The following is a 24,028-nucleotide window of genomic DNA, read 5'->3' on the forward strand; positions in this document are numbered from 1 at the left end:
CTCCCAAATGATTAATCTAAGATAAAAGCGAGTCATGGGAATCAGCCCACCATGATAAAGTTGCTCCTTTTAGCCATCTGCTGGGTGTTTCCAGTTTACTTTCAGCTCATGTGATTTATCTGTGGTTGGCTTTTGAAATATTTAGACCTTCGTCATTTAAACCAGCACACACTCTGCACACTTTGGAAATTTGCTCTTGGGCCACATCTTTTACTCACTGTGTCACCCACTGAGCACACCTCCCACTCAGAAACACAAAAAGGGGCCAATGGAATAAAGAGTGAAGGTAATGACTTTGATAAGGTATAGTGCCCCAACAGGTGGAACAGCAAGGAACATAGATCTTAACGGAACATATAATGAGTCTGATACAATGTTATGTGATTTAGCCACTATCAAAAAGTAGTACCAACACAGAGTACAAAACTAGTCCTTATTTGCCCAGCCCACTCAAGCTATATTATGCTATGCAAGAAAGATTTACTGTATTCCCAGCACTAGCCCTTTCCGTTTCCAACTCCAGCCCAGAATTTCCACGACGACGACGGCGTTTCCCGTGGTCTTGCAAGGGCTTGTGTTTTCCTGGAACCCAATCAGGAAACGTGTCTTACTTTTCTCCAATGCAAGGGACAGGGTGAAAATTACTCTTTATAATGACATAATCAGCAGAGCAGCCATCAAGCAGATAAATTGTCATGCGCATCGTGCTAAAATATCCATTTATCCTTTGTTCCCCGGCTCTCTGTTGACGATGAAACTGCCAGAAAGCCAGCTGGTTGATCCTTACTTGCCACTGGTTCTGTCCGACTGGCAGGTATGCAGTATGGACATCCCTCCAAAGAGAAGAGGGCTTAAACAGCCTTGGTGCTTAGTTTACAGATATAGATATGTAAATAAGTTCTATACAATAAAGTCGTTCCTCAAAAATAAATGGTTGGAAAGTATTTGCAATATCTCTTTTTTTTACTCATAGCGGTTCTGTTGTGCATACAGGGTTACTTATTCAGGAGTTTTCAGTCTTTCCTTTGTTCTTCTTGGAACCTGTAACTTTATGTACATGACCTCCTTTATTGACGTTGCCCAGGTTACTTTTTGAAGGCACCAACTTTGCGGCCCACATATCCTGCAGTGCAATCTCCATCTCCATTTTCCTTTGTGTCGTATTCCGCTCTAATTCCAGAAAATCCAGTCAGGAAGTCATCTGTCAAAACATCCTGCCCGTTGCTAAAACAGACATTTTTTTTAATCCCACCTTGCTTTTTCTGCGATATCCGATCCAAAAAAAAAAAAAAGAAAAGATATTAATATTAATCATAAAAAACATCTTCTGCACTGTTTTAGCTTGTGAAAGGCTGTTTTTCTCAAACTGTTTCTGTTTTTTTCTTCTTCTTTTTTTAATTGGTGTCTTTTATTTTTGTACAAAAAACATGGTCCAGTATTATCCTCATGGGAAAAACCATCTTAAACAATTTACTATATTCCCTTCGGTATTAACAAAGTGTAGTAGGATCCCAGTGTAACTTTATAGGTAGCCGGCAACTCCTGGCTGATGGTTCAGCTCCAGACACTTCTGTGTTCGTCGACCTCAAGTTGCCACGGGATCACTGCCATCACCATTTTGGCTCGACCATTAGAGTTCCGCCATCATGGGAAAATCCATGGGGCTATACCCGGGTTGTGGAATGTGAATGAGGGTGCAGATGAGGCAGGGTATTGTTCTGTCCACTGCTCGGAAAGGTGTTAAAAGAGTGGAGTGAGGTAAGTCCTCCCATGGTGCTGGGGATCATGGTTATGGTGTTTGGCGTCATGAGTGGGATGTCGTCTGGCGAACGCCTCATAGCCAAGGTGTAGTCTGGTGGACAGGCAGTCCTCAGCACCACATCATGTGGGTGCAGAGAGTCGCTGACGCCCCTGCAGTCTCGGTCCATATCCGAGTGCTGCTTCATCTGCAAAGACATGATCTCCTCCTCCTGAGTGTGGGCCAGATCGTTTGCGGTGCTCCGCTGGGGACTGCAGCGCCTGTGGACGTCATGTCGTCTTTTGTCCTTTTTATAGTAAAGAGCAGCAAAGGCAAGGATGTTGAGGAAAAGCAGGGAAGCGCCCACAGCAATGGTCACGGACAGCTCGGTGGAGTAGTCCCGCTGGTCTACCAGATGAGGTTGGTTGTGACTGTCCTGGGTCTTGGTGGGGAATGGAGTGGGGTTTGGGCGCTTGGTCACCAGAACTGTGGTCTTTGGTGTGCGGTTGGTTGCTTCTGGTGGAGGAAGCTGCAGATAGAAAGACAACTATCAAAAACATGCATGGTAAAAAGCCTACAGTCTTTTTAAGGAAACAGTCTGTTTCATACCAGTACAATATAACATTTTTAACCCTTGTGCTATCCTAGGCACTTTAACATTAAGGAGTTGGGTCATCTAGACCCACTAGACAGTGCTCTGAACTTTTTTTCTTCAATGATTTGTGATCTTCACTGGTTTCCATGGATTACATGAAATCTTTCCACCTTTATCCACCTTTGTCATGGTAGGGAGAACACATCAAAGTAAGGGTGGGGTCATCTAAGATAGCACAAGGGTTAAGAATGAACCATTTCAACCTTTACTAAAGGTTTAGACGTGTAAAAAATGTGTTCACACTTGATATCATCCCCCCAAACTTTCCAAAAGAGGACAAGAGATGTGGAGAGGAGGAGCAAACCATGCGCAAAAAAACGATCCCATGTTAAACGGTAAAATGGAAAAAAAGATAAAAAAGTTTGAACTGGGTGGATTCCATTTTGGCTCTTAACTAAGCCTTAGGCCAAAATATCGGAAGGCTTAAGATCCATTAATCTATGTCCCAGTAATCTTTCCCTTTGGCAAGTATTTATGTCATCACTGAAAAAAGATGTGGTCACATACCCCTTCCTAAATGAATTACTGCATTCATTAGTCTGCAAAGTTTTAAGAGTTTACACCCGCGTCATAGATGTAAAAATTTTGTCAATCTGAAGCAGCTGGAATGTTGCTTCGCATTTGATAAATCTCACTGCGTGTGGTAAATTGATCTCTTCTTTTTGTGTGTATTCTACCAGAAGCATGCTTACTGCACATTCATCTATGGCAAATGAGCATGTTATGTTGCCAGGTTGAGACAAACAACATATTACAAAAAATATGTGCAACCTTTTGTTGCATTGTCAAGTTTTATACATCGTATAAATATCATATGCATCCACACATAAAGATATGTGTGGATGCATATGAATTGAATTGCATATGAATTGCTTCTGAAGGCTACATTTAAAAGCACCATTTCATGAGCTGTTGTCAGATCGCTGAACATCAGCAGCTCTGATTGGACGATCTGTAAATGTCTCCAGACGGTAGCTGTCCACATGACGCTCCACCGGCCACCAGCTGGGCCATTCTGCACTGCTGGTCATTCACATCCCAGATTGTGAACACACATTATAATCATGTCACTTAACAAATTAACACATTTTTAGACAACATGCCTCCCAAGAAACCCAGCAAGGGCAAAGCCCCAGCACTTAAGAAAACGAAGGTCCAAGAACTGATTACTGAGAACTAAAGGCAGTTTAGTTTAGTTTGTTTAGTTTAGTTTAGCAATCAGCTATTGAATTCTATGACTTTTTGTTCTTTATGATTCATGTTTATTACACCACTACTGGTTTGAAGCCAATTGAGACGACTAGTACTGTAAATATTGGGCTATAAAAATAAAGTTGAATTGAATTAAATTGAATCGAACTGATTAGTTCTAGTTAAATTATGCCTTTCCATATTTTATAAAGACTTTAAAATACCTCACAATATCATGCCATGAGTTCTGAGTCAACAAACAATTTGACAGTGTAATGTCAACTTTCCTTAATCAGGGTCCAGGATCTGATGCAGAGTGACTGCACAGCTCTGTGCAATGTCAGGCTCTATTTCTTTACACTCAGTTTAACACCCACAGAGTCAAACGTATTATTATTTTTTTTTTGTTTCAAATTCATTGAAAAGGTCATAGGGGATACTTTAAGATTGCTGTAGCACTTTTAAAGTATTTTTTTCTCAGGAAAGTGGCTGTTTTTCTACGATATTTTTCAAATAGTGTATTAGGTGAATATTTTAGGGGGAAATGGCAGATTTTGAATAATGTTTGTGAACTCTCTTGATGGCCTAGTATGACAGTTGCCTAGGAAAAAAATCAATGCATTTTCAATGAAAACTACTTATCTGCCTAAGTTTGATGTGAATGTCGATCTCCAGGACCAGCTCTCATTTCCTATTGTCTCCTGGAAGCCCAAAGAATTTTACTAATTTATGTATATATATATATATATAAAATTAGAAAAGAAATATATATGTGTGAGTGGCTACAACAGATACCTGGAAAGACCTCAGACCTCTCAGTCCAGAAAAGCGCAGTGCTAGGAACAGCTAAGATACTGCGCTGGACCATCAAGCTCCCAGGCCTCTGATAGAGGACCCGAGCTTGGAGGAGAAACCACCCGCGGAGGGTGAGAGGGGCGTTTTTTTTATATATATATTTTATCTTATCTTCTTTTAAGACATATTATGCACAGTGTCTTTTTATGTGTGTTGGTCAAAGGTACGTTATTAGGGTGCTATGCTTCTGTCCTACTTTTCCTATTAGTTCTTAATGTAACACTATTTATCAGCTGAGGCGGGTGCCTGTATGAAAAGCTACAATTATGAATTGGTTACTACAGACTTCTGACTACAGAGGCCATCTCAATTAACAGAATATCATAAAGAAGTGCAGCATTCCCAGACATTTAAGGGAATTGGCACTAACCTTGGTGGTGGTGGGAATGAGCTGGGTCACCTCGTTGAGGCTGTGAAGATGAGGAACCAACTCCAGCCACAAGTTGACCTACAAAGCAGCAGGAAAGGATAAAATGATTAAACTTGTAAAGTGAAAAGAGAACTGTGATTGCTGTTCCCTCTGGACTGGTTGCAACAGCTCTGATATCTTCAGGTTTTCTTCTTTAGTTCAGTCTTATCAAAACTCATATTATTCACAGTGATTAGCATTGTAAAAAGATCAATTAAAAAGACCAAAACAAATGTAAAACCTCATCAAAGTCTCAGTTTTACCCACCATTCTTAAAACACTTAAAGTGATTTGTATATTTAAGCCCTGATGTTTCTTTATTGTCTAAAACTCATCAGGACTTATTAACTTTGTAGTCCATGTTATCAGTATGTACTGGCACAAAAAATAAGTGAGCTGATTCATTTCTAAGTCTATTGTTAGCATGGCAAAGACATCATCTGGTCTGAATGTAAAAGCACTAAACTTAAGCAGAACTCTGAAGCGAGTGTTGACATACTTTGTTGGCCCGATAGTGCTCTTTGACCCGTGGCTTCAGGCCAATGTGCAGGTACAGCTGATCTTTCTGGTTGTAGCGAGTCCATGCCACTTCTTCAAAACGGTTTGGCTTTGTGTGGATGAATTTGGTGTCCTGGGGAACAGGCTGGTTTGGGTCCCTGTGAGAAAAATATTACACAGATAAAGGCATAAGTTGTCAGTCTGTAAGTATACCAGATTAATTCAACAATAGTCTGTTTAAAAGCCTTGAGGGACAATACTCTTCTTTTTGACAGCCTACAAATCTTGTTCCTGTAAGTAACATTTAAAAGTTGTTTTCTAGGACATAGTTTCTGCAGAGCAGCAGTAGTTTATTGGAATTTTGTCTCTTAGTTGTGGGCAGGACTGTTAACACAGAGTAAGCCTGTCCTGACCGCCCATTATCCATCTGTTTACACTTTCTCCCACTACCTTACAGCCCCAACTTAAGCCAACTTAAGCAATGTACAACCCCAACTTAACATTACCAGTGCAACAAAAACAATGAGCAATATTGGAGCTATCCAGCCATAAAGTTTTTAGCCAGATTCCAGCTCAGACGAGGAAAACAAAGACGTACTTGGATCTATTTGTCTGCAAGTGGATGCATCGAAGTGGAGCGGAGCAGGGAGCTTGTGGCCTTCCGCTTGTAGCACCTATGTCATCGCTACAGGCTTTTTCAAACATGATTTTTTTTGTTTACTCCTGATTCGCTACTATTTGAGTAAAGAAATACTCAGAAATGCAATTTTGAGCTCAATTTTCTTTATGTATGTACTCCATCGTAAGACAAAAAGGCCACAACAACTTTTTAAAAACACGTTTGTTATTGGAGTGGGTTTCCATTTGAAGCTATGTAGTGCACCTTCAATTTGGACATCTGATAAGCCGTTGTAGTTATTTGGCACAGATCGTCGGGTGTTATTTTCACAACCTTCAAAGGAACTACAACCCTCAAAAGTTCAAACAATTTGCAGCTTTTCCAAGGATTTTTTATTTAATATAAGAGTTTTTCCAACGCATTAGGAGGTGGTTATCATATAAAAGTATATACTGTATGTGTCCAACCCATTGATTATATATACTGTACTGGACAGAGTGAGTGTGACGCCACCCACAGAAAATGGCTTACTTCTGACTTCAACAAAATTAGTCAATTAAAACGCCATTTTTTGTGTGTAGAACGGTTGTAGCAATGTTAGGGCCAGACCTCATCAGTAAACATTGATTGATCTGAGTCGATCTGAGTCATTGTTTCAGGGCCAACCACTCTCGGCAAACAGGAGTGCTTTAGTTTAACCTTATTTTTATCTGATTATTTGTGTTTAAAATTATTTGTGATTTTTTTTTCTCATTATGGAGGACCTATATAATATAATTTAAGTTATTGTTGCACCATTAATGTTAGGTTGGTGTTGTGAGGGGCTGTAAGCTGATGAATACCTGCAGCTCTGCAGAAAATAAGCCCCAAAAAAAAATCACACAGTTTTTTTTAATTTTTAGTTTATTTTGGGGGGGACTAAAAAGTGCATTATCATAATTTAAAGACCACTAGGAACGCTTTTAGAATAGATAAAAATAAAGTTGGAGTGGGACTTTAAGATATTGAGCTAAAACATTTGTGCAACAGCATCCTCTCACTAACACCTGTTTATAAAAATATTACATCATTTTTTTCTTTTTTTTTCTTTAAGTCAATTGTAAAATGGTTTATTCCAGTTGAAAACCGTAAGAAAGGGCCATAGAAGAGTCAGATTTAGCCAGTCTTTATGGATTGCTCAAAAACGGCATCTTGTTAGAATACACAAACACATGTAGCATTCTTGCAACAATAAGAAGTATTGTGTCTTTGTACATAAATATGCTTCAAGCATGCAGCATCATAATGGTTCAGTCAAGAATGTTTGAAATCCCTGCTTTTATACTGCACATGCAGCTTGTGTTCCCCATTTTGAATACTCACTTGCACTTGGACTAAGGAGAATAGAGCCAGCAGTGTGAGCTATGGAAGCCCATTCAGACTCACTGAGCACCCCATTGTCTGAGAGAGGCATGCAAAGCCAGCCAAACCTCATCAGGAACAAGCTTAACAATTCAAATGGCTGGCATAAATCTCCCAGGTACCAAGCATTTCACGACAATTTGGGGTTATATATGTAGATCATTAGTGGCTTTTTGTTCCCCTTAGGCTCGCTGGGCAGGGCAAAGAAAAAGCAAATGTCCTCCCATTACAACTCAGAAAAACAATTATGGCCATGACTACATGCTTGCAGGCAACATGAGACAGAGGGAGAGGAAAGAATTTTAATTTTGCCCCCATCAAGAATGTCCTTCTACAGCCTGTGACCATTAATTAATAATGCATTTAAAGATTTCGTGGAGGGGAACTGCAACGCAAATCAATTACACTGTACACTCCATAAAAGCCACCAGCATATTTCACCACTCCTGCAGTTATCATTGTAGTTTCCCTTTGTGTAAACACAACTAAAATGAAACAGTGGGTTTCAGTGGGTTTATAGTCTTCTAATGGTAAATTTTAGTCTTAAAACAGCTAGAACTGTCCGACAGAAACAAGAAGAAAAATTAAAACAAAACAACACAAAACAATCATTGCACATAAGTAAATTCAGAATGCAATACTAATTTCCTGTTTCCTCAAAATAAATAAATCAAGTGTTCTTTGGTTTAGGAAGAATTTTTAGTGCTAAATTTATCCAATTATATTTTTTTGTATAATAAATAAATGGTGTTCGAGAGGAAAAACACACTGTTGGCAGCTGATGTCAATGTGAGCTTTTTTCAAATGTCATGATAACGTTTTGACATCATTAGACTATTCGTGTATTCAAAGAAAGGCTCAAGACCCAACATTTTAATATGACTTTTAGTTTAAATTTAGGAATTTAATTCATATTTTAATTGTTTTATGGTAAATGGTGTATACTTATACAGTGCTTTTCTACCTTCCTAGAAGGCCCAAAACCTTCCACCGGAGGCAAGGTGGGGTTCAGTGTCTTGCCCAAGGACACCTCGACACGCTTTGTCGGGCAATGTAGAAATCGAACTTGCAGGGCACTCTCCCTCCTTCTTTTCACATTCCATCATCGATTTTAGAAGAACATAAACACTCACTTGAGCACAGGTGTTAGCTCACCTTTGCACAAATAGTTGGCGTAACTGAAGGAAATATTTCACACTAGTTTGTTTAAAGGCATTAGTATGCATGTGTGAACATTATTTGTATTGTGTACATGTTGACATTTTTTTGGAGCCCAGAGGTATGTTATAACATCTGAGTGTGTGTGTGGACAGGCCCCGCCCTTATAGACTTGTATCACATCTGAACCTCACTGTAATGAGTATAACCATCCAGAAACTTGTTGCTTTATGCTGCTTCATGGTTTTACCCCCCTCTATAATCACCCCCCCCCCCTCTCTAACAGCACTCTCTGGGATATTAGAGAGGCCCAGCTGTTGGACAGGACAAGTAAAAAAAAAAAAAAAGAAATCGAACCTGCACTATTCTGATCAGAGGTCGACCACCCTACCACGGCACCACAGTCGCTCAATTTTATGTTTTCTTTTTACTTACTTGATACATTTCTTTATTTACATTCACTGATTTTTATCTTTCCATTAAGGTTTATTTATCTGTTTTAACTTATATTTATTTTATTCCTTTTACATTTTATTTATAACCCCAGTGTTCCTCAGAGGCATCCTCCACATCAGTGACTGACCCTTCTCACTGAACGGGGTCGCTGCAATGGGACTTCCCAGTGCTGGCTCTTTTGCTCAGATCTGGGGGGCCCTGTGTTGGCGTATTCTGTGGACTGATGTGGACATGTCCCCAAAATATCGTATCCTCACTTCAGTACAATGCCAGATTTCTACATTGCATCGTTTTAGTCAATCATCGTATGCTTTTCCATGGTGAGTGCATGTGTGTGTGTGTGGGGGGGGGGGGGGGGGGGGGAGGACTTGTTTTTGTTAATGTCTTGTTCTTGGTTTTTAACATCTGATTATATTTTTATGCAAAGCCTTTTTAGTAGCACATTTTGAAAAAAGTGCTATACAAATAAATTTTGATTTGATTATATTTGTTTTTGATTTTTATTCGATTTTCATTTGATTTGATTTCATCCAAAAATGCAACATATACACCCACTAGCCACTCTATTAGGCACACCTGTCCAGGTGCTTGTTAATGCAAATTTTTAATCAGCCAGTCACATGGCAACAACTGATGAACATGGTCAAGCCAATCTGCTCCAGCTGAAACTGAGCGTCAGAATGAGAAAGAAAGGTGACTGAAGTGACTTTGATGGGCTCTTGCGGCTGAAGACCACACCGGGTGCCACTCCTGTCAGTTTAGAACAAGAAAACTTTACCTTTTCTGATGTTCTTTGCTATTGTGAAAAAAAAAAATGTTCACAAACTAGAATATTCAGGAAACCACCAGGATGCCCCACCTGTCACCCATTTGGAATAATACAAATTTAAAAAAAACTTTTGTTTTTGTTTTTAGCTTGTTAATTTAGACATCAGTCACTTGAAAAATGTTGACAAAAACAATAGCAGGCCATTATTTTTGACCTTCCTTCTAGGGTTGAGCGATGTCCCCTAATTTGGCCGTTGACGATGTTTGCTGTCAACCATCGGGATGGACGATGACATCGTGGGGGGGGGGGGTATTTTTACATTTTTCGTTCTTATATAACTGCTATTCGTTATTTTGCTTTTTTCATTTTATTTCCCAACTAATGGTTAATCCGCGATGATCCAGTATAAACTGAGGGAAGTGACTTTAACAGAAAAAGTAACAAGCAAGATAGAAAAGAAGTGTAGTCGCTCCCGCACTTAATTAGTGAAGTGGACCGGCGGACCGGTCCACGCGGACTTAAAGCTTTGTGTTTGATGGGAAGGGGGGGGGGGGTACATGAGCGGTATGTGTGGGAGATTTAAGACTGCGATCCGTCCCGCAGCTCTAGGGGTACAAGCAACCGAACTCAGAACCGGGTCTAAACGTGTGTCTGAGCACAGCTCGGATCGTCAGCACACACAGCGGTTTGAGCTTCAAAGCAGAAATGTCGCTCAGTCCTTAGAAAACATTCAAACAATCACGCGGATTTGTGTTTCCAGTCGTGTCCCGACTAAATAAAGGCTGATGTTATTCTTACATGTTTACGTGCAGCCAGCAAGCAGCGCCACCCAAAGCTAATGTTGTTAGCCCGTGTTAGCATACTGCTAATCCTGGCTCCGTTCAGAAAAAGCACTGACCACTCCACACGGATTAAAATTCAAATGATGAGCGAACAGGTGTTTGATAATAACCGTAACATTATTAAAAGCACGTTTAGAAGATCATCTCGTATTTTACCGAGCTGACATGTCAATATATATAGCCGCTCGGTGCTGTTATCGTTTTGTATTGAATTGTTACATTCAATAAAGTTTGGAAAAAAAGCCGCTCGGCGGAAGTTGTATCCCCTTCCGGTTTTCAAACTGCGCATGTGGGAATACTGCGCATGTGCGAATGATTTATTCCGACCGAAATTGTGACCTTAGTGAACGTTTTTATATTCTGAAAACATTTTTCTGGGCCCATCTACACGGTTGGATTCTAATCCGACCATTGATCCCATCAGGATATTTTGTACATGTAACCGCGGCTTATGGTGTCGACGCGCAACGTGGCGGGGGCGTGGCATCACGATGGTGGTCTCTCCATCGGGATGTCAGTCACCCATCACGATGGACGATGATATCGTCCATCGGCACAACCCTACTTCCTTCTGGCTTGGTGTCAATCACATCCTCTAGCAAGAGTCCATGGTTAAATTATGTGATTGTTAAAAATGTATTGAGTGTTTTTATTTCCAATGGTACCTCAAACAAATTTTCACACATTTTACCCCTTATTCATTAATGTAATCTAATTCAAAAATTATTGTAGTGACAGAGTAAATGCTCTTTGAAATGTTTGAATAGTTAGAGCAAATAAACACTTTCAAAGCCTTGCATTGATGTGAAACATTTTACAGTAGTTTGCATTTTGCAACACATTACTACTATAAAGTGAATCCCTTGAAATGTCTTCAATTTCGTAAGCGGTTGAAGAGTTACGCTAATTTGAAGAGCATGTGTTATTTTCTGTTGCCAGGGAGAGGTCTGTTGTTAAATGATTCATTCTTTATGAATTTTATTCATAAAATCTTCAAATTTGGGACCTATCTGTACTTTGTAAGCTCTATGTGTAACTCGTACCCTGTCTTGGCGAAGTTGGTCCAGTAGGTCATGACCACGGCGCTAAGCATCACGTCGTTCTTGGAGAAGTTACATGGAAACAACTCTGTGGGTCCAATCATTGGCAGCCCAAACACATACGGGATCTCATCTCCATGAGCTGCGTCTGCCCAGGGCGGTACCTATAAAGAAGCAGAAGAATCACATCACATCAGTATTGGTGAGTAAAACTGACAGAGGCAATGGCCTTTATGGTCTTTAAAAAAACTGAGTTAAGAAACCTAAACAAGGTAAAGACTGGATGATAACCTGTGACATAGAATGAATCATATTCTTTTGTTTGCTGTATCTGCCATAGTATTTAATTTAGTAAAAAAAAATAAAAAAAGTTACTATGTCTATATACAATATATACTATATGCCACCTAAATATAAAACATAAAATTTCAGGTGACAGAAAAAAATAAACCAAAAAAAACATGCTGCAAAATTTAAATCATATGTGTCAAACTCAAGGCCTGGGGTCCAGATATGGCCCGCAATGTCAGTTTATTTGGCCCAAAAGAGCATAAAAGTTTTTAACATCCTAAAATATATATATTTTTTAGTTTATTACATGTTATTTATGTGTGGCCGCAGTTGTTATTATTCAATGTTTGCAGGTCCTATTTGTGTATGCAGAGAAATTGCCATCAGTTAGATGCAAGGCTGTGTGCAGCCTTTTTTTGTAAAATGTTACACTATAATACATGTTCTTTCTAGCTCAGTTTTATGTTATTTTTCTTTATTCACTTGGACAGTCTGATCGTGGGTTTTAATAAGAGGACAAAACTTAAAAGGATTTATGCTAGAGTAACAAGTAAACATGTGTTTTCTATGCAACTGTAATTTTCAATTTAAAAAGTTATCATGAATAAATAATGAGTTATTTACCATTAAGGAGTAGTTACGTTTATTTTTCATTACATTTAGTTACATGTATAAGTTATATCTGGCCCTTTGAGGACAGACACTATGCTGATTTGGCCCTTGGTGAAAATGAGTTTGATACCCCTGATTTAAATTGATTCAAATAATCAATTTTTGCACTAAATTAGACAAAGACATAGGAGGCATGTGACTTTTTACAGAATCACTGTCCTGTCATGTCTCTTCAGTCTTATCTTATGTCCTGAGTTGTGCACTTTTGGTCTACTGTATGTCTGTCACCTGTGTTGTCTCGTGTTGCACTTCCCGTTTTATTTCAGTACACTAACTCTCCTCTCGTTTTAGGCCTTGTCAGTTTCCTACAGGTGTGACTGTTTAATCTTCCATGATTGTTTCCACCTGTGTTTCCCTTCCTCATATCTTAGTCTGACCCTGTGTCTGAATTACCGCCCTAACCCCTATATAGTGCCGCACTATATAGGGTTTTAGTAGTTAGGGATTAGGGTAGGAATTCGGACACAGCCCGAGTCTCCCTTTGTCCTGTGTCAGTTTGTTTGGTTGATTCGTGTGCCATAGCTATAGCTTCTCTCAGAGATTAAAAACTCTTAAACTCTGCATCTGAGTCCAACCCTGTGTTCTGCCCTGACAGGTTTGATAAAAGCATGTAGCAAAATGTATGATAATTAGCATTTTGGGAATTTTATGTTTTAAAAAATCCAGAAAGAATTATTTTATTAAACCTTTTAACAATTACATTTCAGTGTATAGTCTGTTTGTCTGTTGTATGTATGCACACATATATTTAAGCATACAAAAGTATGTGCATATATGTATGTGTGTATGTATTTATGTATGTATGTATGAATATATATATGTGTCTGCTGCAAAATTAGCATAATCCTAATTACTCAAAGGTCTACATGCATAATTAGGTGCAGTTTACCAGTCACCAGTCTTTTGTAAAACTTAATGCAAAGTGGCTTTCAAAGAGCATCAGCAGTGGTTATTTATTTGATAATTATTTCATAAAGTCCACTGGTTTCTCAATAGACAGTGCTCAACTGGCTATAAAACAAAATACCATCTATAAATAAAAACAAGAAATGCTATGATAAAATCCTCCTTTACTGTCAAGCATGGCGGTGGAAAGGTGGTGATGCGGGATTACTACACATGCACTAAACACCTTGAAGTCACTGAGTCAGCCACAAACTAAGAAATGTCATCTTTTTCACAAAAAGACAGACTTCTTAGATCTCACTGTTAAAACCATATAAGGCTTTTTTGTTTTTCGTATACATAAAAACTGGTATCTTTCACACAGCTGGGTACAGCACTTGAAATTTGTAAGGGCTCACCTGCTCTGTTTGACAGTGATGGTAGAAAGCATAAAAGTAGGTAGGAGAGCCAAAACTGGAGTGCAGGTCGGCTGTGGCAACAGCTGGTGCCACCCACTGATGATCGGTGAAAAGTGCCAGAAGTGTTTTCCGGCGGGTCTCTGGGTTGTGCCTGTCCGCCCAGTCAGTGTACATAAACTTGATGGTTTCTCTGAGTATGTCTTTGCCCTCTGGGTAGCCGTAGAGGTCATCAACAAAGCTGGACACGGCGTAGTCAAAGTCGTTGGCCTGAACTCCGTTGTCATTGTCGACAATAAGCTCCACGAACTTAAGGCCTTCACCCTGGTTGACCCCCAGCATTATATCATAGTTGAGAAATTCACCTGAAAAGAAACCGGATAAATTGGAAACAAATCCCGACCCCAAAGAAAAACTTTGAAATAGCTAGCTCAATATTAAACGATACCTTGTTCCATCAGTATTTGGGGGTCATCAGGTATTACGTCTCCATCTATAACAGGTCCGAATGCAATGTGATAGCGGGCTGGCTGGATGTCTTGATCCACAAGCTCTTTAAAAGGTTTTTTTTGCAGGCACGTCACAAGCTCCACAGTGTCCTCCAGGTTACACCCCACCTTCCGGGCCAGCATCCGGGCGTACTTGGCAGGCTGAAAACTGACAGCCCAGCTGGAGAGTGCTGTACCACTCTGAGCAATGGCTCGCTGGAAAAGACCTGATGACAAAAACAAAAAGATATGCAATCTGTTTCAAATGTGTTCACTTGACTTTTTTTAATTGCATGTAGCAAACATCTAAAAATGAGCCATAGTGATAAACGATAAAACAAACGCACATCAGCAACAATTCCTTTATTAAAGTCCAATGTACAAAGATTGTTTCACAAATACAGATGTATTGATCGCAAAGTGCTTTTTGACAACATAAAAATAAACAAGACAATATATCCAATCTGTATCAACGGATTTCCAGACAACACATCAGTGTTGGATGTAGATTTTGAACAAAGTTGTAAAGTTTTGTAACTTTCCTTTTTTAGAGATTATCTCAGCATTTCTTTTTTCTAATTTTAAGGTTGTATTAAGACTCAAAGAATTCATTGGTCAGGAGAGAGTCTTGGTCCGGATCGAGTCCAAACCTGCACTTGGTCTGTATTCAGACTGTCGTTAACCGGAGTCTTCTGTTTTAAACCAATGCTTGTGAACAAAATGATGTGACTGAAGACAGATGTCCAGCAGTGCCTGTCCCACAATGGGTTGTCCTTAAAGCAAGCGCCTTGAATGCTCCAATGAAGCTTGACCAAAGGTTGATCAGTGTCTGTCCTGCAAAGCTCTCAGGTAATATTAACCTTTGCCAATACTTTACAGAAGAAAGTTTACTCTCTTGCTTTTATTAAGAAAAAATATATTTAAAAAAATGTCTGTGTTCTTGGAACCTCAAATCATGTCAAGTCTTTTAGCTTTTTTTACCTTATGAAACACGTCTATCAATATTAACTGACTTCAATTCTTTTTTTTCTTGCATTACTAAATTGTTTATATTCTTGGGCTTCAAAATAAATTGCTCATTTACACCAAGCCGTCTGTCCAGGGTGTGCCCCTGAAAGGTATACAGCATGTTAAGAAAATGGATGGATGGATGGATGGATGGATGGATGGATGGATGGATGGATGGATGGATGGATGGATGGATGGATGGATGGATGGATGGATGGACACCAAACAGTTCTGTCCCCAAAATTATTCTAACTCGTTTTGAAATGACCCATGTAGTCATTGACACTCTTCAAGAGACTGAAATAGGAAAAAAGGCTGTTTTTAATGAAATATACCAAACCCATGCCTCTTCTTCATACCCAAATGGATGTTCAGAATTCTCCATTGGTTCTGGGTTTTTTGACCAGGACTCACCCTTGGTGGAGTTGCTCCAGCGGTTGCCCTCAGAGTAGTGCGACAGAGTTAGCAGGTTCACACAGGAAGCACCAGCACCAGAGCCGAAAACGGTGATCCGCAATGGGTCGCCCCCGAAGGCCGCTATGTTCTCACTGGTCCAACGAAGGGCCTGGATCTGGTCCAATAAACCGTAATTCCCTTTAGCAGCCTGGTCACCAGTACTCAGGAATCCTGTGTAGGACAGCAAACAGCGGAGAAGAGCTTGGTTTATCAACTTATTACTACTATTGTATAAATGGATCATAAAACGAAAAAAGGGTTTCATGAGAATCCAATTATTCATCTAAAGAAAACTTTAGAACATCTATAACTTATGTCTGAAAAAAAAGACCTTCAGTAAGTTGATTTTAAACCAAAAAGTACAAGATACCTTTGTGCAACAAAGAATAAAAGCAAAAGTAATAAATTGTATATGTTTTTTAATTACCAAACACTGTCCTTCAGCTGGAAAAAGAAAGGAAATAGAATGCTATTCAGTCCTGAAATCCAACTATTCTGAAAGCAGATAAGTTAATGGAAACACTGCTTCGTTATAAAAAGAAAACAGAAATAAAATATTTCTTTAAAAGGCAAATTTTATTTTATTTATTTAATCTTATGGGATTGGCATTTCATGGCATTTGAAGGTAACCTGTAGAAAATGATGTAAGATGTATGTAGGTAATAATCCAGTCCCTCAGTGGTGACCAAAAGCCTCAAACCTACGTGACATCCTCCCCTTAACAACACCACCGAGAGGGCCATCACCCCTGATCTACTTTTCATTTGAAGCCCAGCCGGGAGGCAGTTTGACGATCCACTCATACTGAGGAATGAAAGCACAAAAAAACATAAGGAGCCTAAAGTGTCTTCGAGGGAGCTCTGCTTTTGAAGAGGATTTTCCTGTACAAGCCCAGAAACTTTCTTCAGTTTAGATGTGTTCATATCTAGTCTCCTGTCCTCACATTTCTACTAAGCTGTCATCAAATGTAACTGTGCAGTTACATTTAAATGAAATCCTTTTTACCCCGTGTCAGTCACCATTTCTTTAACCACCGCAACTACAAATATATGACAAACTGGAAATCGTCCATAGCAGCCAAATAAAAAGCAAATAAAGAAAGTAAGAAGCAGGTCTCAGAACTGGAGGAATCAGACACAGGTCCTTAACTCCAAGACAACACATGCCAGCACAACTACACTCAATTTATAAGGTACACCTTAGTACTGGGTTGGACCCCCTTTTTTCTTCAGAACTGCCTTAATTCTTGGTGACATAGATTCAACAAGGTACTGGAAACCAAACCCAGTTTTGTTTCTGTAACTGCTTCCCATAAAAACATGGTTCTTTGAATTGTGCTTATCTCCATTTAAAAGGGAATGAGTTATATCAACTAATTTGGAAAGCTTGTAACAAACCACCAGGGGAAGGTAAATATTAGATCCAAGATAATCTAACCCAACACTGAGAAATTAATCAAAGTAACTTTGTGAAACGGGAATCATTTATCATCTCAAACACACTGTGGCCGACCAGAGCAATTCTGCGACACATCCAGGGTGCTATTAGCTGGGTAATTAAAACCAGAAATGACCATCAATAAATAACAGAATGAATAGAGGAGAAGAGACACAAACAGGAGCAGCTGTAAACAGGAGAGTCCAAAACGTTAAATGATCTGGAAGTTTTGGGATTTCTTCCCATCACTGCAGTCACATTTAAGTGTTTGCTCTCTGGTCCAGGCAAAATGACTGCTTCTCTGCTGGACACAAAAGATCACAAATGCCTCTAAGATCTGTCAAACAAACACCCTCCATGAGGGTTGAGACTGCAGCTCCACCTTTGAGCCGTCTGACGACAATATGAAGGTGAACCTTCATCCAGAAATCCAGCTTTTATCCCTTTTATCTCTGTCCAAGCAGAGAGAGGGCTGGATGAGGAGAAAAATGAGATTTTTTTTTATGCTCCCCTTTTCTAAAAGCATCTATTTTCCACAGTCATGGTCGGGGTACCATAATCTCCCTTCTGTTTTCTCCTTTTCACCATCTATCCTTTTGACTCTGGGTGTCAAGAAAGATTGAATGTGAAAGAGGAGCAGGGGAAAGCTTAGGAGGGAAAACACCCCCGGTGAAGCATGCACTCCGGCACAAATGTTGGATTCTGAGACTGACAGGAAAAGAGGATATGCAAATGGAGGGAAACGCTTGGATTAATGAGCATGTAGAGAACAAAACAGTAAGACTGCAGATTGCTAAAGAGTTACCAGCACAAAACTGACTCGACCCTGCCTGGTTGGACCGCTGACTGTTTATGAGTAGTGGAGTGAGTGACCCCTCCCCGTCGTGTTCCAGACAGGAAGTATCGACTGGCTCCATTTTTAACATACTTTATTATTTCTATTTTAATTTAATTTAAGTTTAAATCTTAATTAAAAGCCCATGCTCTCCTGTTGAACGTTAATAATGTTTGATTGATTCTCTCGTGCCCGCTTTCAGTGGAAGGGGTGTGGACTTCCGACAAAAACTGGCAAGTAAATCTACTTTACTTGGTTGGAGACAGAAAAAAAAAGCCATTTATGGGTGTCGTCACACTCATTTGGTCTTCTTCTCATAAACTATCAATGGGATTGACACACAGAGACTCTTGCTTGATGACCATCGGCTAAAGCTTTGGAGTCAAAACTCTGCTTAGTATCAAAATAGAGATCTCCTCATTCATACTTGGTGATGGTAAGCTATGGTTGTAGCCACAGCTGCCCTGGGGCAGACTGACATAGGCGTGGCTGCCAGTTCGCGCCTACGGCCCCTCTGACCATCACCGGGATCATTCATGCGCATTCACACACCAGAGGTAAGGAGGGTGAAGTGTCTTGCCCAAGGACACAACGACATTTTTGGCTGGTGGGAGCGGGGATCGAACTGCCAACCCTTCGATCATTGGACGACCCGCTCTACCACCTGAGCCACTGTCACATCATATACTTACTTTCTAGAGAGAGAAAAAATGAAAGAGGCACATCCAACTTACTGGTCATTACAAGAAAATATAGAAATTTTCAAAAAGACAAAATTATTCAAGTAACATTTTTTTAGGATAGTAAAAATATGTTGAAAAGTTTTGCCAATTTACATTTCAAACTGAACAATATGAATCTTTGAAGGAGCTTTGACATCAACGGATTCAGATGTTTAAAAAAAACACAAAAATTGAGATTTATATGGTTTTCTATGTGCTTTTTAGCGGCTCAGATGAATACGAGTGAAGCACGGCAGTGGCTAATGGGCTAATCCGCTTAGCACGGCTAAAATGCTTTTGGCAAAGCGGACTAAAGTTCTGCAGAACCTCCCAGCAACAGATTGTAGTTTAGCAACCTGATGGATCAGGGGATATGTACAACGCTCTGAAAAAAAGGCCGACATCGTGGCGAATAAGCGTTACCAGTTTACTTTCGCGTGTGAGAAGTGTGGCTGCAAAGGTGCAGCAGAGCAGACTGATTATGTAAACAAAGTACCTTTGCCACATTAAAGCAACTTTCCTTCATTCTGTCCTGCTGCCTCATCATCACACTTTATCGCTTCTGGAAAGAATCAGTACCCCCCCCCCCCCCCCCCTTATTTTTGAAGCACCATTCAGGCTTCAGGCTCTTGAACCGTTTAAAAGTACTGGAGAAGCTAAAATAAGCAATGTTAAAAAATAAACAACATTTTATTTCCCCTATAGAAACTTATTGGTTAAGGCACATTCATTCCATTTTATTTCTTATACTGAAAAATATTTTGTTGTGGAAATCAGACAATGTTGACTGTTCCCTTTCTACATTTTAACTTAACAAAATAAAAGCACTATGAATTTTGGTAAATGCAACTTATATATGAAATACAGTTGCAGTGCTTAACAATGTGATCATTAAATAAACTGAAAATGACCATTTTATTACAGTGGAAGACATTGAAATTCAGGTAGAGCTTTTTCAAAGTCATATTTAAAAAAAAAATGTTTCGGTAATATATCGGGATGCGTATCGTATCGCAGGGCAAGTATCGGGATACGTATCGTATCGCCAGACTCATGCCAATACACACCCCTATTAATAAGGTCTGCAATAAATTCTCTAAACATACAACTATGAAGGGTGTATTTGAGATAAACAAAATGTATAAATGATGTCTGTTTTAACTAGTATTCATTTTAAGAAAATTCTATTTATAAAGAACTGATTAGAAAAGGGCCGCGAGGAAAGGCTTACCACTAAAGTTAGCTCTGAGGTATTAGATGCTAATATGTTGCTTGTTTTATGTTATTCATTTTTGGATTGCATGCTTTATGAAAAATGCTATAAATTGAGATTGATTGATTCAATAATCTAAACTTACTTTTCCTGACATTTACAAATTTGGCAAAAAACAAATACAATTTGTATTTCAGATACACCTAGTATTTTTTTCTTTCACAAATGAAAATAAATTGAAAAACATTTGAGCTTACATCACAGCCATGGCCTCACCTAAACTGCACTCCTCTCCCTCCTCCCCTTGTGTCTCTCTGCAGATGTCTGCTTAAAACAAACAGTGCAGCATTGCCTCAAATGTTAGCAGAGGCTCAGCAGCGCTCCATCCATTTCTGTTCTGCTCTCACAACAGCGCACAGACAGCGGCGGCCCGTCGAGGGCCGCTGCCTGGGGAAAATGCTGATGATGCACACAGTGCTTCTCACTGGATCTAATGAATATAGAGCTACAGGACGCTCACTCATTCAACTTTTATTTAAACAGCAGAGTATGCTCGCTCCTTAATGTTTGCACTGTGGCACTTTCAAATGTGTGTCGGCAGCAAATTGGCTGTCAGGGTCTCGTGTTTCATCTTCTGACGGCAGTGGGCGCAGGGGCGAAATATGACACTATCATATTTTTGTTTACACAGCTTGGTTGTGTTGACTCGGGCTAATCCACACAATCGATTATGTCGAAAATGAATTGCTGACCTGATAATTTCCCAGTTAAAGAATACTGGAGTTGAATTTGTGAATTTATTCACTTTCATGCTGGGTATTTGACCATTTAGCCCATTGCATTCTCAGTGGACACACAAAGAGGGTCTTCTTAACCCTTGTGCTATCCAAGGCACTTTACCATTGGGAGTGGGGTCATCTGGACCCCACGAGACAGTGCGCTGAACCTTTTTTCTTCAATGATATGTGATCTTCACTGGTGTCCATGGATTACATGAAATTCTCTTCACTTTTATCCACCATTGTCATAGTAGGGCTAACACATCAATGTAAAAGTGGGGTCATTTTGACCCCACAAGATAGCACAAGGGTTAAAAAAGATATTTGATGTTGAGGATCTTCTTCATGGTGATTCTATGACTGCTGAAAAAAATAAAAAATCACAAAGAAGATCACCCAACAGCAGCCAAAAAACATTGACCTAAGGCTGACATGAACAAGGAGAAGCAACATGAAGCTCAGATGAAGACACAGAGTGTTAGTCTGTCAGGTATGATCAGGCATCTATGTTTACCCAGACTCCTTCAGTGCAGCGGCATGCAGCTTCGGTTTCAAAATGCTGGTCGCTTCAGTGCCTTTGAAGTTTTTATCGTAGCACTGTTTATTTCAGGGGACAGCACAAAGTAATAAAACAAAGCTCGGCGTGATTCTGTCCCCTGTCCTTGATGCTGTCCTTGGGTTGAAAAAGTATGCTTTCTACTTTTAGAAGCATTTTCTCCTCAAGTTTGGAAAACATTTCAGATTTTACAAATCTGCTAAAAGTTCTTTGAGAGTTATCAAATAGCGGATATCTTACTTAGAAATTCAAAAACAAATTCTAAATTGGCATTGTAACATGAGGACAAACAAAACAAATCCCATTAGTGGTCACACACAGCCACACTCTGGAACCGTTTTGCCGCAAAAAGGCATTGAGTCTTTGATATGACTCAGCCTGAACTGACAACTTTCCGGGCAGAGGGCGGACATTCTACCAGATATGCATTACATACAGCATTATATCAACAAGTATGTGCACTGACTGCATAAGAGAGTTGAACTGAATGGCCCCTCCCCCCCAAGAAGCCAATGCTGGTGTGAAAAATGTGGGGGGAAGCAAAAGCAAGATTTTCAGTGGTTGTCATTTAACGGGAACAATTGATGAAAAGTAAAAAATACCTTTACGCTTATGAAGCCTCATGAAGCTTAGAGGCTGTCATTTTAGATTAGTTTAGCTAAAAAACGCTGTTTTCTGAAACCTTTAAACACATTGATTTATGCTATTTCACGCTATCCAAACCAGAAAATTCTGAAACGACAACTATAAAAGTAATCTACTAATGTTTTATTTCAGATTTACTAATGAATTCGTGAATAAGCTGTTAAAATATAGTAAATTGCTCAGAAACTCAATGAGACGGACTCCTCACCGTAAGAATTGTCCAATTTAAACCAGAAAAACACAATAAGAAGGGAAAATGTGGTTTTGGTTTGACTAAACAGAAAATCAACAACAGACATCCTTTCGGCTGCAGCCTTGAAACTAGAGCTGCCTGATTGAACACAAGAATAATTTGTTTTTTGCTCAGCACCAAGACTTAGCCAAACAACCCTGCCAAAATTAAAAACTACAGAGCCAAAAAAGAAGAAACAAACAAGTTATGAAACAAATTAAATATTGGATTCAGTCCTAGTTCCAAAATGTAGCAGTGTACCTGTTAAAGTGGTTTTGTCCAAAATTCTCACTGATTCAAATCTGCACACAAGGAAGATTACATTTGACTTGAATATAACATCACTAAAATGACAGGAAATGTATCACGATCAACATTACATCCAGAATTAAGACATTGACTGTATATGAGAATTGGACTGAGTGACTCCTCCTCCCTCACATTCCAAACAGGAACATCCACTGGTTCCAAGAAGTCAAAATCCTAAAGACTTCTATAGATCAGAAGAGATTTTCCGGCTCCGGGTTACACAGCTGGACGCGTGGCGTGCCTCTCTGCGAATACTACTATCTTCAAATTACTTAAAAGGTTGATTTTCCCCAAAAAAGAGAGCTGACCATGCCCCCGAAGAAACCCCAGGAATACGAAGACCTCAAAAAGACTCTTGACATTATTCAAGAAACGCTGAAAAGTTTTATGGAACAAGTGTCGGCTAAGCTAACGCCACTTTGGGACATGATGGAAGAGTTCCGAAGATTTCGGGCTCAGCAGCGAGAAAACCGGGTCTAGATTCTGGAGAAAAGACTGGACGATGTGGAACAGCCAGTAAGGATGAATAATGTTATTCTCACTGTAGTACCAATCAAGCCTCAAGCGAAGCTTAATGCAGCAGGAGCAAGCACTGCTAATGCTAGCGCTAGCGTAGCTAGCAGTGCTAATACGGAGATCGGTGCAAAATCTTTGGAGCAGCAAATACATTCATTTCTCACATCTAAAGGGCTTTCCCTGTATCTAAATACCATCGAGACCTGCCACCTGCTCCCCAGGAGAAAGGAGACGGATAAACCAGCGATCCTCATCAGGTTTGTGAATCACAAACACAAGCTAGCTTTGATGACCCAAAGGAAACAACTGAAAGGTTCGGCTGCTTATCTGAACGACCATCTGACCAGAAGGAATGCTGAAATCTCAAAACATGCACGGCTTCTCAGGAAGCGTAAGCAGATTGAGAACACTTGGGTTAAAGGCTGCAGGATTTACGTCAAACCGCTCGGTCCAGAGGACCGGTCCAAGGTTCTGGTTGTGAACACCATGAAAGACTTTGAAAAGTGTTTAATCACCGTCGTCTGAAACAACAAGGAGTAATAAACCAAAGAGCCAAATAATTTCAAGAAATATGACACGTGGATTCATCACTTTCTCTGTATGTCTGACGTAACCTGAATAACAGCAGAGTTCTGACCTGCAGACAACTTGACCTCAACTTTTACCGTCGCTGATATCAGCTGAAGAAGGATATGGACCTGAATCTAATGTCTGCAGACACATCGAAGAGAACTATTAACTCTGTTTTGAACCCAGAAGACTGGCTGTTATCAGTAAAAGAAGAAATACCAACCTTGGACAATCGACAGTTATGGACCCTTTTTACTTTTCCCCTACAGCATTACTTTATTTTAAAAAAATAAAATAAAAATACAAAAAAATATTAAAAAAAGTAAAACAAATGATTAATCACTAATTGAAAATTCTTAAATTGAT

At 39.6% G+C, this 24,028-nt stretch overlaps 1 protein-coding gene across 4 annotated transcripts in view; it reads right to left on the bottom strand.

Annotated features, from left to right (window-relative positions):
- Positions 1 to 957: 957 nt before the first annotated feature.
- Positions 958 to 24,028, bottom strand: part of nlgn1 (neuroligin 1) — a 368,401-nt gene continuing 345,330 nt past the window's right edge. For 3 of the 4 annotated variants that reach the window (XM_020701552.2, XM_020701548.2, XM_020701544.2), the window contains 7 exons: positions 15,806 to 16,018; positions 14,344 to 14,610; positions 13,899 to 14,260; positions 11,635 to 11,795; positions 5,348 to 5,504; positions 4,810 to 4,887; positions 958 to 2,267 (listed from right to left, as the gene is read on the bottom strand). In XM_020701552.2, the coding sequence (XP_020557211.1) occupies positions 1,665 to 2,267; positions 4,810 to 4,887; positions 5,348 to 5,504; positions 11,635 to 11,795; positions 13,899 to 14,260; positions 14,344 to 14,610; positions 15,806 to 16,018 (1,841 nt within the window). In that variant the 3' untranslated portion in view covers positions 958 to 1,664. The remainder of the gene's footprint in view (positions 2,268 to 4,809; positions 4,888 to 5,347; positions 5,505 to 11,634; positions 11,796 to 13,898; positions 14,261 to 14,343; positions 14,611 to 15,805; positions 16,019 to 24,028) is intronic. The other variant, NM_001201506.1, reaches the window with a different exon arrangement.

Source organism: Oryzias latipes, chromosome 4, assembly GCF_002234675.1.
Source record: "Oryzias latipes chromosome 4, ASM223467v1".
NCBI lineage: Eukaryota > Metazoa > Chordata > Actinopteri > Beloniformes > Adrianichthyidae > Oryzias > Oryzias latipes.